Source organism: Elephantulus edwardii, unplaced genomic scaffold (genome assembly GCF_000299155.1).
Source record: "Elephantulus edwardii isolate Elephantulus edwardi_28Jun2011 unplaced genomic scaffold, EleEdw1.0 scaffold00073, whole genome shotgun sequence".
Taxonomy (NCBI): domain Eukaryota; kingdom Metazoa; phylum Chordata; class Mammalia; order Macroscelidea; family Macroscelididae; genus Elephantulus; species Elephantulus edwardii.
The window spans coordinates 2,723,153-2,739,838 of NW_006399823.1; the positions used below are offsets into that span (position 1 = coordinate 2,723,153).

Below are 16,686 nucleotides of genomic sequence, written 5' to 3' on the forward strand. Positions count from 1 at the left end.
GTGCAGGTCCCTTCTACAGGACTAGAAAGACCCTTTCTTTGCTCAGCCCCCCTCTTCCCTTAGCTTGTGCTGAGGCGTCTTCTTTGTAGCTGGAATCATCATTACAAAAATTACCTGGCTTCATTAATTCTCCCATTACCTCGGGGAAGTTGGAGTGTTGACATGCTCTTTCATTTCTTTACATTCACATGATTCTCTCGCCAAAAAGCCTGAAAATTGCTCTTAATGATAAGGATAGGAAAGGGGGCCTTTTGTGTGCGCGAGGCAGAAGCCTCGCTTTCTGAGAAAGGAGCGCCTGGGAGGCTGCAATCTACCTGAGAGTAATGGGGAGAGAGGCTCTGCCCGCTTCCCTGGTTACGGCGAGGACAATCACCACTCACATTCACCTGAACATCCTTCCACCTGCAGGGCAGGTACCTGAGAATTCTCACCTGCGGCAAAAGGTGACTTTTACTCCGGCTGGGAAGGTGGCTGGGTAGCCGAATGTTAAAGAGGGCTTGGAGCGCAGCCTGGGCCGCCTGGCCTTTGGCCAGCTTCTTGCTCCTCCCGGAGCCTTCAAAGGTCCTCCCGTCCACTCTCACGGCCATCACAAAGCTCTTGGGGCGCTGCCTCTCCACCGTCTCCGACAGGCAGACGTAGCGCAGCCCCGAGCGCAGCTCGTTGAGCAGGACCACGGGGTTCTTGTCGCGCTCGGCTGCGGGTCCCAGCCTGTGCTGGCTGGGCTTGGCCTGGCCCACCAGGTCCCACGTGCGGCAGAGGAGCCTGCCCTGCCGGTACGCGGTGGACAGCAGCTCGGTGTTTACAGGGCGGTAACCCACCAAGTCCTCGCTGGGGGCCGAGGGCTCGAACTCCTTGAACAGAGTGTCCGGGAAATCAGCCTGGTCGGAGGTGAAGTCTGGGGACGGGCTCATGCCGTTGCCCATGGCAAAGTGAGCTTGGCAGGCGTTGGGGAACTGCACGAAGGACTTGAGAGCCAGCTCTGCCGCGCGCATCTTGGCCTTCTTCTTGGTAGGGCCCGTGCCCTCAAAGGTCAGCCCGTTGACTTCCACGGCCACCGCGAAGACAGGCGCGTGCACAGGGCCCGTCTGCGACACCATCTTATACTGCAAGCCGGGCTTCAGCTCGTGCAGCTGCACCAGCGCGTTCTTGGGCGTCACGGACCAGGACAGTTTTTTCCAGATCAGTTGCAGTTTGCAGAAATGACCGCTGTTGCCTTCCTCCAGCGGCCTTTTCCTTTTTATGCTGGGCGCGCTTCCTCTCGCCCTGTCGCTGGGCGGCAGCGGCTTGGTCTCCAGATTGCCCACGTTCCGGTTTTCCTTCACCTCTGTGCTGCTGGTACCTGGCAGTGAAAATACATTAGTCATGACCCGAGGCAATGGCACGTTGTTAATCATGACACATACAGTACCACAGTGTGAAACTTGGACTTCATAAATATAAAAGCCCTCACCATCAGGGCGACAAAAGCTAGGCCTATAAAATGCGCTGTAACATCCTTGTACTGATTTGATGGAAGCATCTTACCAGAGAAATACATGAAAGGCAGCATTTTTATTTCTTGGCTGGTAGAAACAATTATGCATCCTTCATGAGATGAGGAATGAATTCCTGCCAGGGACTAATTAAGCTTGAGGAGGAAGGACACCACTGAGCCAGGGAATTTGTTCTGGAATAGTTCCTGGAGAGCTGTATTTCTGAGAAGCTAGAGGAGGTGTGGAAGTGTGAAGAGGCTGAGATTCTGCTCAGCACTTTATCCCATGTATTGCACTGGGGACTGCTGCCATGCCCTGAGAACAGCAACTAACGTCACTCAAACTGTCCACCCCCTGGCCCTTCCTCTCTTCCGGTGTTACTGCCACCAAAAAGCAAATAAATAAACAACATGACCCCTTCTATCAGTGTCTTGCAATGCTGAAGATCAGCGAGGCCTTTTCTGCCTGTAGTGGATGAAGGAGGCAGTGTCTCTTTTCTGTCCCTGGGAGTCAGGTTCTACTCAGAAGTGAGGATTTTTGATTCTCTTGTCAACATACAGAACAGGATGGTGGCAGTTGGTCAGCAGTAAGGGAGTCAAAATCTTTCTTTGTGAGGAAAGTGAAGGGCTCTGCTTTTGTACCATCCCTTTGTTTTTCCAGTCCCAAACAGAGACCCTCAAAACTCAATCTCCTTGTTTTACAACAGGATATGAAAAATAATGGTACCTGGTCAGCTCACTGTAGTAGGATGAGCAAGAAGTGAGCCTCAGCTGTGTGATGCAGCAGGGCTGAGGGGAGTGGTGGGGGTGGGGGGTTGGGGAAAGGGGAAGATGAGGTGGGTGGATGGGTGGCTGTTGGGAAGTGGGCCTTCAGGGGCATGGAAGGGATGGGGAGTCCTCTGTCAGGGGCTAGTCAACTACAACTCTAGACTTAATCCTTTTGCTGCCTGTTTTCATAAATACGGTGTTTTGGAACAAATCCTGTCCATTTGCTGAAGTCTGCATTTGCACTACTGTGCCAAAATTGAGTATTTGCAACAGAGACCACGCCATCTGCAAAGCCTGAAATATTTACTCTTTAATTCATTGCAGAAAGCCCTTCTTGACTCCTGTCCTAGGTAGAAAAGCACACGGGAATCTTTCACAGGCCATTAGAAAAAGGCATGGCTTTTACATTTTATCTAAAATGGAGTGCATCTGTCTCCACTCAGGGAGTTTTGGCAGCCATAATTTGGGGAGTTGTCCTGCTAACCCAAACGTTCTCTCATGTGAAGGCACCAGAGGCCCCAAAGGAGAAAGACGGGCAATCTCATCTTCTGTTAATTTACATCTTTGGAAAATCTGATGGAGGGTCAGCTATCAGTTGGTTCTTACTTTATAGAAATTTTTGTCTCCACTCTGTGTGAGAATCACATGGGAAGAGAATCACAATGGGAAGGTTCTGTAACCATCATATGCTGACATGCTCATCTCTCAGACACCGTAGGGGCTCAAGTGTGGACCAGACCCTAAAGTCTGCTTCTATGGAGTCAGTTAAGACCTGCATCACATGTGTGTCAGAGTATAGCTGTGTTCTATGGAGTCTTTGAAGGCTGATTTTTTTTTTCTCCCCAAAGAGATTGTCAGATTTTCTTCGGAGTCATCTCTAGGTGGACTCGAACATCTGGATTTTTGGTTATCAGTTGAGCATATTTACCACCTAGGGACTCCTGAGTGTCTGCTAGGTGGGAAAAAATTGAACAAAAATCCTAGTGATACCAGCATGTAGCTGGGATGAGAATCAGAGCTGTAAATGGACATGGTGGGGAACCTCCAGCACCAACCCAGGGCCAGTGGGTACATTGGAATGAGGTGCCCTCATCTTGTCCCTTAGACACCGGAATCTCCTGTTCTAGTGCCTTAATTTCTGTAACTGAAATTTTGGCCACTTTAATGAGATAGGCAAAGACTTTGCAAAGACTAAGGGAACTTGGAGCCATAGAGAATTGCACTGTTCACTCAAAGACCACACCCTTCTGGAGTTTCAAATCCACCAGTAGCTCTGTGAGATATTGATGATTTATAGCATCAGAGGGTAAGCTCTGAGTCAGTTCCAACTTGATGGATAAGAGGTTTGAAAATAATATTAATTGTTTATAAGTTTAGAACGCCCATGGCCTAATGGCAAGAAGCTGCTCTGCAATCTGGAAGGCATGCAGTTCTAGGCCACCAGCTGCTCTGTGGGAGACAGAGGAGCAATCTCCTCCTGTGTGGTTAACTCCTGCTGAAAACAGGCTGAAGGGTCAGCTATGGGTCAGTTCTGACTCGATGGCACAACAATAATAATCAAGTAGATTCTAACTCATAGCTACTTTAGAGGACAGAGTGCAATTGCCCCATAAAGTTTCAGGCTGTAAATCTTTGTGGAAGCAGACTGCCACATCTTTCTCCTATGGAGCAGCTGGATGGTTTGAGCTATTGAGATTTTGGTTAGCTGGCAGATTATTTTACCATAGCGCCACCACTAAGTGTAACCACCTTAGAAAGTAAGTTCAGATCCATCAGAGGAAATGATTGGCAGCCTCCTCCCATTAACATCAGCCTTGGAAAGCTGATGGCAGGTCACTGTGAGTTAGAATTGATTCCACAGTAATTGATTTGAGGAAGTGAAGGAATACTAACCCTACCCAGTAATTCCCAAGAACATCAAGTATTCCTCCTTTTGCTTTCGTGCTACAAAAGTAGCTTTATGGATATTGACAAAGTGACAATCCCTTTCTTGGCCATTTTCTAGTAACCCTCTGTCTGGTGTGTCTGTTATTATTGTTGTGTGCCATCGAGTTGGAAATGATCCATATCTGACTAGACGATGATAATTATGCTGAGACCACAGTCTTAAATCAATGTCTGGATTCAGGAGAAAAGACTGGTTTTAAAGAGCCATTCCACACAGATGATGCAAAAGACACACACACACACACACACACACACACACTGTTTCCCCTTTGTTTTGCCTTAGATGTCTCTTTGGGAATTAGAAGATCTCAAAGTTTCCTTGGAAATGTCAGTACAGGTTGTGAATGAGTTTTTCCCTTGTTAAGCAGGTGAAAATGATTGTTAACAGCTAGACCTTGGCTTACAAGCAGATATTGCCTCTCTTAGCACTGGCATGTAAATACGTTTTCTTCACGTCTGCCCTGAAAGGTAAGTGGGTTGCAAGACCTTTACCCTCAATAATAACACTCCTGGAGTTCTGTTTTTGTAACATTGTTGTTGAAGAAGAAGAAAGGAAAAAGTACAATGTCATAGGCACAAAAGATGCTTTTGAAAATTGGATACCTTCAAGAGTCATTCTGACATTTTAGAATGTTCTTTTCAGAGCTACCGTGCTGACTGTTCTTTCAGATAGGCCTGAAATGTTCAGTTACCTCCACCACTACTGTCGCCATCTGCATGGAAAAGAAATCAGTCCATAGAGAGTTTGATCAGAGTGGAGTCGGCTCAGGCCCTGCTTGGACTGCATCTCCCTTTGGTATGATCTTAAATCTTCACATTTTAACTTTTAAAATGGTGATGTTTTAGAAATTATTTGCTTCTGAAAAAATACTGGCTTTGGAGAGGAAATACACTTCAAAAGAGTGTTTCTGAGATTTTTATTAAGTCATAGATTCACAGTATTTATTTATAATCAATCTTGAAACAGTCATCTTAGAAATACCAAGTACTCAGAATCTTAATCAGTTCTGTGAATCTTTGTGTATTTTGGGTATGCATACAACAATGGGATTTACCTGTTGGGGAACTTTAGGAAAGGGGCAGTGGATGAGAAACCAGACAGTTTGCAGAACTGAACATAAAATTTAAAAAAAAAATAAATTGCAACACAACTAAAAAAAAAATCCCTATACCAGATTGCCTAGAAACTTGCTTGGAGCTTTCTAATTTCTTATTGATTTCTCACCATGTGGAGATTGGCCGAGCCTGTTAGTGTTATTAAAGTGGCCGGCATATCAGATGACCTTTGTTACCTTGGGAGGTAGAAAGGTATATCTCAGAGCAGCAGAACTTTCAAATCAACACTTTTCCCCTTCACACGCATCAAAATGTATTTCATAGCCTTCTTTTCTACAACTTCAAATATCTGATAGCTGTTGTTAGTAAAGTCTACAGCATAAGCAACGGCTTATGAGATCATGGGAGGAGGACCTTCTATAGTAAATCTATAGGATGCTAGACTTGGGGAGGGGAGCAGATTTATAAACTCTGTCCTAGCTAGAATCTCTTGTGGTGATATTTACTAACTGATTTTCTAGAATTTCTAGATCAAGGGTCTAGACACTTTGCAATGAGGCCTACTCTGCCCTGTTTAACTGACTTGCTGAGTCAAAGCAGTTTAACTCTGCTCTAACCTTGGGCACAGCTCTGGTCCAATCTTATATTTTCTTTACCAGAAGCAGCCCAGTGCATCTGGCGCATCACAGACTCTGGAGCCCATCAGAGGTCGAATATCATTTATACATGCATAACCTTGAGCCAACCACTCAGCCTGTCTCAGTTCCAATATTCTAGAAACATTAAACAAAGATGTGGAAAGTATTTGCCTTATAAACTTCCTAGAATGATAAGGTAGATGGGGGTGGTAGTAGTTCAGTGGTCAAATTCTCATCTTCCATGCAAGAGACCCTGGTTGGATTCCTGACCAATATACCTCATGTGCAGCCACCACTTACCTACCTGTCAGTGGTGCTGACTTGGTTTCAGTGGAGCTTCCAGACTAAGACAGAGTAGAAGGAAAGGTCTTGTGATTTACTTCTGAGAACCAGTAAAAACCCTATTGTTTACCATCGTTTGAACTCTGGTAGCACAGTCCATGGGCGGTTAATGCTGCTAGCTCAAAGGTGATGCCTCTCTGGTGGTTTAAACCTACCAGCAGCTCCAAGAGAGAAGGATGAGCAATCTCCTGAGAGATTTAAAGCCTCCAAAAGCCGAGTGGAGGGTCAGCTAGCAGTCCATTTCAACTCAACAATAATGAGTTTGAGTTTAGTTTTGAGTTGTGAGGGGATGTGTGGGAACTAGACAGCATTAGGTTCTGCTGTGTATGAGGTTGCCATGATTGAGGGGCTGACCTAACAGCAACAGACAGCTAGTGAGGGAGCACACTTGATGGCTTAGGGAAAAGGCTCACATGGTAACTAGCAAAACACCTTGTTGTTGTTATGTGCCGTCAAGTCACTTGCGACTCATAGCGACCCTATGTATAACAGCTCTAAACTCTGCTCTGTCCTGTGCCAATCCCACTGTCTCTGACACTCTCATCCCGATTATCCCAGTCACTGAATCAATCCACCTCATAGAGGGCCTTCCCCTCCTGCGCTGTCCCTCCACCCTCCCAAGCATGATGTCCCTCTCTAAGGACCAGTCTTTCCTTACAACATGACCAAAATCGAACACATTTTTTAAGAAAAAAAACAAAGCAAATGGTTAAGGTAGGCACTAGGTAAGACTAACGCTCTCTTCCTGCTTCTGTTATTTGCTGAACCCTCTGAATCATTCCCCGTCTCCCTGCCCAGAAATTCCAGAACACCTCAGAGAGAGGGCAAAACATGTCCCCTTGTCTCTCACAGAGAACCTAGAGGCCACCCTTCAGAGGTTCAAAGGACCTCAAAAACATCCACTGCCATCGAGTCGAGTTTGACTCCCATTGGGTTAGCAGCTTGACATATTACACGTTACTCTGTGAGCATAGTGTGACATCTTTCTGTCACGTGCTATAATTGGAGCGACATTGTTGTCTCCACAATAGGAAACAAATATTGTTGTTATGTGCCATTAAATAGAAACTTGTGGCATCAAGTCATAGCTGACCTTGCAGTGGGTTTTTCTGAAGTGTTAAATCACACTGGAGATTAGTCACCATTCTCCCTTAGAGAAGCTGGAGGATTAGGACCATGTGCCTTTGGATTTGCAGTGCCATTCCTTATCACTTGGTCACCAGAGCTCCTTCTTTTTAAATTTTATTTTATTGATTTTAATGAACGTTTACAGAGGTTTTGGATTTCCATTCATTCATTGTACTTTTCTTCAATCCCCCTGTTTCTTTCTTAATCCCAGCAAGGATACCCCTGTTTGATCTTTTGTGTCTATGTGTGCCCCCAAAGAGGTTTGTGGTGGATGAGAAGATAGAGTTCTCTGAGTTTTAGGAGAACCAGGCCTGCCTTTACGTGACTTTGTCTTTGTGGGTACCTCTCCTCAGCTGTAAGCCCTGTGAAAATTACCTACCATAAGCATATTTGGCACAAACGTAACACTTTTGATTCCAGTGTCCTGTTCTCTGGGCCTTCTTTGAGCATGCTTCGGAAATGCCAAAACACTTTGAGCACGGCCCCACCTATACCCAAGCAGCACAGAAGGGGATGTTCCTACTAGCAAACAGGACTAAGTAATATCCACTAATCCTGATTTTTCATAAAGCAAATCTTTTTCTGGTTTTCAGTCCTTTGTTGTGTGTGTGTGGTGTGTGTGTGTGTGTGTGTGTGTGTGTGTGTGTGTGTGTGTGTGTGTTAAGTTTTTGTGTGTACCGTCAAATCGGATCTGACTGGTTCTGGAGGAGATGGTCTCTTCTTCTCTAGCAGAGCATCTGGTGGATTTGAATCACACACTTCTGGGAATGCAATGCAGCTTCTTGCCACTAGGCCACCAGAGCTCCATCAGTCCTTTATGTTTTATTGGGTGAGTAGGCTAACTTTCTCCCCAAAAGCAGTCTACAAACTTCGTGGAACAGGTTTGTGTACTTGGCTATTTGCCTGTAGAACACAGTGATTTGGGGTTTGAGGTTCAACAAGGGGAGGCATTACAATATCGAGCCTTCCTGTGCCTCACTTTTCTCCCTAGTAACATGGGCAGTGCAGTGTCAGATGAGCTCAGCTGCTAGCTGAAGGATCAATGGCTGAGTCCGCCCGGAGCTGCCACAGAAGAAAGGCATGGCAGGACTTCTGAAGGAACCTGAACAGCATATGAGCACAGCTCTGATCTGACAGGGATTGCCATAAGGCTGATATAACATGGTTTACAAATACGTTTCAAAATACTATTTGATACAATGGGATATAAAAATACCTACTCAACAGGATTTGGGGAGCTCCCGAGGTATAGTCCATTGGGGGTTGTGCTGCTATTTGAAAGGTAGCGTCTCTCTGGTGGTTCGAATCCACCCACGGGTCTGTGGGAAAAGGATGGGCATCTCATTCCATGTGATTTACAGCTTCGGGAACCCACTGGAAGGTCAGCTTTTAGGAGGTTCTGGACACACAGCAATGCCTTTGGGTCTTGACATAGAGTTTACTCTGAAGATGAACTGAGAGGGTGAATTTACATCTCAATATACTGTATCCAATATTTTAGGCATCCCAACATATGAATTGTTCTTAAAACTCAATATACTATCCTTGAGACCCTTCTCACCCACAGCAAACCCTCTATGGAGTTCCTGAGGCTGTAAATGGATTGACACAGTGACTGTAACAGTAGCATTGAGCATTTCAGAGACTGTGATGACAACAGTGCATGTAAGAGTGAAGTTCATATCTGCTGTTCACAAGGTCACAATGAGTCACAGCCAAGTCAAAGGCACCTCACAGCAACACGAGTAAATCTTTACTGGAGGAATTGCCCATCCTCCTGTGGCATCTCTGGTGAATCGGAACTGCTATTGCCTCTTAAAGGCACAGGAAGAGACAAATAGTGTCCTTCTTTGAAGGATTCTCCTAGGTTCTGAGAAGATATAATTTGAGAGGCCCACACGATCAAAGCAGTTTCATTCTAAACAATTATTTGATGTACATTGGGACAATTCACACTTAGGCTTTATACTGGTGCATAAGAGTTGATTTATCCTTTAATTTGACTCTGAAGTTCATTCTCCTGAATAATTGTTATTCTTATAAATCATAACTGACATTCTCTTGGTGTATTAGAGCTGAAAGTAGTTCTGAAAGAAACTTACCTCCTTAGATTATGAGACAAATAGGAAAAAAATAACAGAGAAAACCTAACTGCATTAAGGCTCGTTTTAAAGTTTATGTATCTCTCTCTCTCTCTAGTACTCCAATTTTTCAATTTATCTTTCTCTCTCTGTATCTCTCTTTCTCTCCCACTCACAATTTATCCATGTCCCTCTATAGCTGCATGTTCACATAGAAACAGACTCATACAGGCAGACATACAGGCTCGAACTGACATGCACCATGTCTTTTCAGTTGCTTTTCATGTGGGGCTGATTTCAGAGGGTCGCGCTCCTCACCTTCACCACTCACACATATAGGACAGGGCACTGCTGATTCTTGCCAGCCTCATAGAGAGTTCCAGAAAGAACATAGTGCTTCTGCATGTAACATAACACAAGTTATGTTAAGTCTGGGCAAGGTAGAACGGAAGAAGAAAGCAGCTCTACCAGAGAACACTAGTTCAGAAGAGAGCCAGCAGAATGGTACAACTGATCTAGTTATAAAAATCCGTGCTCCCACCTGGCTGCATTCAATTCCAATTGGAGGTGTACCCTATAAGCGTCGTGATTGCAAAATTTCTGATTTGGATTGCAGAAGTTTCCCCTTAAAGTAATCCATTCCCAAATAAAGCACATGCCTGGTGTTATAAGTGCCAACAAGGCATGTTGCATGTTACTTCTGCCTCAACACGCTGGTAAATTATACTCTCAAGAGTCTTAAAATGAGGTGTCTGTTAACTGTGGCTTTTCGAAGGTCTTTGCAGGCTCCATCACATTATCAGATAGTTGCAAATACCCACCCACTGTGGAAATTAGAAGAAAAATAGGCAAATGACTTCCTACTACGTTAGATACATACCACGAGCAGCCATAATAGAACAATCATGAGCAATTTGAAAACTGCCAAGCACTCAAAGAGAGCATCTAAGTTGCAGAGACATATATAAGGGAAGATGCAAAAATTAACTGATTTCCCTTCTGCTGCTCTCTCACATTGGTTTGCCTCCTGAGCCTCATAAGTACATTATCTTGTTTGACAAAAGCATCTGCAAAACATAGCACTAAATCTAGAGGTTTCGCACACTGGGGGGAGAAAACTTTTTTTTTTTTTTGCATTTCCAGAGCTGCAGTTAAATGTTCAGTTTTCATGTAAAACTTGTCCTTCTGGATTTATTAAGTTCAATTGCAGAGTGTACCTTTCATTTATGTTTTTCCTGCATCCCACAAAATGCAGAGGAACCGTGTGGAGAGCTTGTGTTTTGATGTGAGCTCGTTAGAATCAACTTGACAAGTGTGTGAAGATACTCCTCGCCCATGTACTTGCTCATGTATTTATTTATGCGCGGCTTTTTCTTCTGCCATCTCCCTTTCCGGGCCAGCGTCCACAGCCTGGTCATTATGCACACCAGACTTCCCCTCAATAGTCGGCGTCATTGAGAGCTTTCCAGAATGCGAATGCATCACTAATAATGACGCTGCCTAGTCTGCAGGTCAGGAGGGCCCTGGAGAACTAGCCATCCGATACGCCACGCTACATTTGAAGAGATAATATTGTTCCTGGTGAAGGTTATTCTGTTGCCAAGCAGTCCCAGGGTTTTTTTTTTCCCTTAAAAAAAAAAAAAAAGAACAATCCTTCTTCTCTAGAAGATGAAGCCTACAGATTGGAGAAAGGCAGGCATTCCTGGATTCTGGAAAAGCTCCTTGTAGAGACGTGTTCTGGATTGAATTATGTCACCCAAAGACCTATGTCAAAGTGCTAACTTGTGAAAATGACTGTTTGCAAAACGATGCTTTCTTTTGTTATTAGTTAGGTTAAAAGAGAGCACACCAAAGTTAGGTGGTTCTTATGTTTAACCTTGTGTTGGTAGGTGCTGTGGAGTCCATGATAACTCATAGCAACCCTACGATCTGAGCTTTGCTCTAACCTGGGCCATCCTCATCATCTCCACCAGACTCCAGTCCATTGTTTTAGTCACCCTGTCAATTCATTTCATTGAGGGTCTTCCTCTCTTTCACAGACCCTCTACTTTTCCCAACATGACATCCTTTTCGAATGACTGGCCACTCTTGACAACATGCCCCGAGTACGAGATAAACCTTCACCATCCTTGTCTCTAGGGAGCACTTGGTTGAACTTCCTCCAAGACAGATTTGGTTGTTCCTTTCACAGTCCATGGTACATTCAATACCTTTCACCAGCACCACAACATTCTTTCTGAGTGATACAGCTTTAGAGTGAGAAGAGATATGGAAACAGTGTCACGCGTGGGAGGAAAACAGTTCACAGGGATACACCTACACACCAAGGAATAGCAAGTGAAATCCAGGGATCCTAAACACTGATGGAGATAATGGGGGACCTTCGTCCAGAGAGCTCAGAGAGAGAGGCCAAGGCCTTGGGAATGCTCTCAATTCACACTCCTCAGATCTAGGACTGTGAGAAAATGTCTGTTCTTTAAAGCCACTCACTTTGTGGTATTTTTCTATAAACAATGTTGGTAAGATTTTAATCTCACATAGGCTGGGGCGTGTTATTAGGAATGGCCAGCTCCTGGAGAAGGGCACCGTACTTGGAAAAGTGGCAAGTCAGTGAATAAGAGAAACAAGAGCCCTTCCCTCAGAAAGGCTGACACAGTCACTGCAACAACAAGCGTCAGGACAGCAGAGATTGTGAGGGTGGCACAAGGATGGGGCAAGGTTTCTTTCTGTTCTAAATAGGGTTACCATGAGTCAAAGCTGACTCGACTCACCTATCAAGAAGAAAGAGACTAAAACAAGCACAGTCAAAGCACAGAAGTCTGAAAAAACACCCAGGACAAACTTGACTTTGACAGGCTGGTGTGAATGAGTAGTAGGCTACACTGCAGGTGTTTTGGCTTTCTTGCTTGCTTGTATGCAGTTAAGCCAGGACCTTTTATAGCATAATCCAAAGCAGCAACTTCAGCTTTCAACATTGTTAATTTTCTTTTTAACATTGTCCAGGAAGGAAAAGGTCACATGGTAACACTGTATATCTTAAAAACTGATGGGAAAATGCACAGTACTCCAGGGCAGGTGCCTCCATGATTTCTGCTGTCAAATCAACTTTCCTAGCTACCACCTATCAACATCTTGCTTTCTCTCCATCTCACTGCAATGAGAGTCTTCTTTATGCTTTCTGGCTGACTAGCGACCCATCTGTTAAGTGATACTAAAAGGCAAAGAGGTGTTCATATGGTTTTGTGTGTTTCATCCTCCTCTTTTAAATTTGGCAGCGTTTGACAAATGAGACACAAGCATGACACCTCCCCAACACTGCCAGGATCCCCTCTCATACACACCACGTATACACATAACCCACACAGATCCATGACACACATCCACACTCGCCTACACATAGATTCTATAACATGCTTTGATATGTATAGACATACAGACACACACTGTACTCTTCCAACACACAGTCTATAACACACACCCACACCAGATACACACAGATTCATATCATACAGACTGTGTAGCACACTTCACAATGTGTACACACACAGACACACTCACCCTACACACTTCCCACACACACTCTATAACACACACTGTACTCTTCCAACACACAGTCTATAACACACACCCACACCAGATACACACAGATACAGACTGTGTCGCACACTTCACAACATGTATACATGCATAGACACCGTACACACCACCCCCACACAGACTCTATAACACACTCCTGCATTACATACACCACAGAGACACATCCACCACATATACATCCTGAACACAGACTATAACACACATTCTGCAGCATGCACACACCCAGAGAAATCCCCATCCTATGCACATCCTACACCCAATCTCTATTACACATATGCGCACCACATACACACAGCCCACCCTCAGATATATACATACTTTTCACATGCATGCAGTTTTCAACATACACTCCTACCATATGTCTATACACATATACATTTCAAAAACAGTCAAATATATATACTTTTTAATGTACATCCCATACCACATACACTTTATGTACACATACATACACACATGTACCCCACTCTAGACAACACTACACATTCTGTCTACTTACACATACACACATACACATACCACACACATATATTTGCACATCCACACATCACACATGCACCACACACACGCATGCATACCATATACATACAGTTTGTAGATTAAAGACCTCAGGACAATTCTACTTGCTACAGAATACAAAGCTTAACTTTTTAAACTTATAGGGGTCTAAGTGCAGATGTTCATATCAGAAATGTGCTAAGTACTAGATGATTTTACTTCCTTTGACTTCTCTCATTCTCCTAAAGCAATGCTGTTTGATGGCTTGAGAGGAGAGACTTGCTTGGCCTCCATTCTTGGGTAAGGAACATATGCCAGTGATGGAGGATACCTTATTTTCATGAAGAGAGTGAAATAAATATTAATTTCAACACATCTGTGCACCTCAAGCTATGCCTAATGAAACCTAGCACAATAACTCAGAGACATTTGACACTAGGAAAGGAGAGGAGAACTACTCAGCTTTGGCTCTGTGCGACTGTTAGGACCCTGAGCTCACTGTCCTTGGGCTTCATCACATTTCAGAGCAGGGATTATGTACGTAGAGAAGGAAGTCTGGGGTGAAATCAGTGTTTCTGACATAGAAGTGTGAGAGGGTATAGTTTCCCTTAGGAAGTCATCCCTTCAGAATTCACTAACCTCCCTTTTTCATTCAAAAGCTTGTATTTATATGAACAATTCCTAACTTAACACTTGCTTGAGGGCTTTTAAAAGAGAAGAGACTTTATATGGATGAATATGAAACAGATAATTTCAGCCATAAATCAGAAACGATTCTTTCTATTTCATTCTGGTATGGACCCCTCATAGAGGCATGGAGTGAACCCAAAATAAAACCAAAGTCGACATTTACTATCAGATGAAAAATAGTAGAAGGAACATCCTGCATTCAGAGCCAACACTTCCCAGTGAAGTACACTTTAGTGCCTTCTCCTAACCAATGCCTGAAGGAATATTCTAATCTTGCTGGTTGCAAAGTCTGTAGGGAGTTGGCCACTAGCCCTAAATCTGTATGTCTCAGGTTGTTCAAATCTACCCATGGCTCCAAGGGAGAAAGAAAGATAGACAGGCTCCTCCCATTGTGATTTACAGCCACAGAAACCCAACAGAAGGTAACTTTGAGTTGGAACTAACTTGATAGCAGTGAGTTAGAGCTTGATTTTTTTTTTTTTTTTTTGCCTTGGGGAAGTGGTCATCAGTTTGCCATTCACAGTCTGTAGAAAAATGTAGAGCTGGGCACCTTCCTCTGTATCTTGGGATTGCAAACTCAAAAATTCACTCTTTGCTGTTAAGTTGGAACCCAGTTATATTTGACCCTCCAGCAGGTTTTTGGGAGGCTGTAAATAGCACAGGAGGAGAGTTCTTTTCTTCTCCCTTCAAGCTGCTGGTGGATCCCAAATGCTAGAGCCACAGCAGGACTCCTTACTGATGCCACTAGAACTCTTGGGAGCAGGGTCCCTTTATTTTGTGTCAGTGAAGGAAGGAGGGGGCTGTGCCTGAGGTCTGGGATGAGGCTGCACTAAGAAATCTCAGGTCCATCCCTGGGTTATGAAGAGATGTCCATCAACAGGGCAACTTCTTCTCAACCCAGGCAGCCAATTGAATGGCAGCAGTGCAAACAGCCGCACACACCCTGAGGAGTTCTGGAAAGATGGGTTCAGAGAAATGCTGACATACTGCTCTTAAAAATATATAAACCCTTTATTGCCAACAAGTCAAAACCAACATATAAGTGACCCCTCATTGGTTTGCTGAGGCTTGATACTGCACCAGAGCAAACTGTCTTTCTTTCTTCCTAAAAGGTATTGGTGGATTTGAACCGTCAGAGAGGTACAGCCTTTGACTCAACAGTACAATTTCCTACCGAGGACACCTCCAGATCTCCCTGTCTTTCCAATAGGTGCCCCCAAATAATACCATGCCCTGCACAGGGGCTCAGGGACTTTCATTTTGGAGGGAGGTGCTGAAAAGGGAAGGCACAGGATCAGTTGCTCACCCTCTTTGCCCCATAGCCTTAAGCCAACACTAACTTCAAATTGCCAAGCAGCATTTTAATGCCTCTAGTTACAATGACAGCTGAAGTAGCAGGGTCAGGCTTATAGGTCTTGGCACCCCCCATTTTATAGTGCTCCTGTTTTAGCTGGTGATCTTTCAGAGGGATGGGGCAGAATGCCAGGCCTCAGGAAGGCAAAGCTGGGCAAAGTGTCTAGAAGATTATAGCAAGCCATGAGTCTGCATCGGCCAAGATGAACATGAGTTCTCTTTGCATGGCTGCATGCATGTGGTCTGTGAAGAGCTTTGCTTTCATGTGGCATTTGTCTGTTTCTGCATCAAAGTACTGGGTGAGTCCAGTGAAGTTTTGGTGAAGAAGTCTAGGTTATTTCTCCCCTCCCCTCCCCAGAGGCAGATGAACTCATTGATGTTGGCACCAGCTGCTCCTGACAGAGCCAATTCTAGCTGGGCTGTCTCCATCCAGACATTATCTAACCTACCCAGTTACATGACTGCATTGGAGAGGACACTCTGTGGTATCTGGCCACCCAGTGCGTAAGTGGCATCTTTCCCCAGCACAGACATCAGAGTGCTGGAGTTGGTCTAGGGGCAAAGCTGCCTACCACTCCCGGTCAGTAGCAGTGTTCAGTGAGTGTCAGTAGCCATACACACTCCATGGGAGGAGCCTTCTCACATTTCTGAGGCTCTGCCATACTTGCAGGCTGCAACAATTGGTGGCATAAGTTGCTTTGACCACTTACACTAATAGAGCCATTTTCTGCTCAGTGTAAGGACATCCATAGCCACGGGGTGAGTATAAGATGACTCTTTACATGATTAGGCAAACGTTCACATTCTTAACCCATACATGTAGCTCACATACACCAATACCTTTATACACCTGTGGATACATATTCATACCACATACACAACTGTACATATATACAGCCACTGCTACACACATACACAACCCCCTCAAAAAAACCCACATATATCCAAATGACAACACTGTCTACAGTGAGAGCTCATTGGGCCAAACAGAAATAATTATTTGGATCTCCACTCCAACCCCAAATATGGACCCTGCATGTCACTGCTTGGGTATCTCTCCAGCTCCATGTGCCAGCAACACTGATTTTTACAGACAGATACCAAGTTACTGCTTTTT

General features: G+C 44.5%; 1 protein-coding gene across 1 annotated transcript in view; it reads right to left on the reverse strand.

Annotated features, from left to right (window-relative positions):
* The window catches only part of LOC102877262 (double-stranded RNA-specific editase B2-like), a 337,013-nt gene that overhangs the window by 319,251 nt on the left and 1,076 nt on the right, over nucleotides 1-16,686 (reverse strand). The window contains exon 3 of the mRNA XM_006888956.1: nucleotides 432-1,339. Coding sequence (XP_006889018.1) covers nucleotides 432-1,339 — 908 coding nt within the window. The remainder of the gene's footprint in view (nucleotides 1-431; nucleotides 1,340-16,686) is intronic.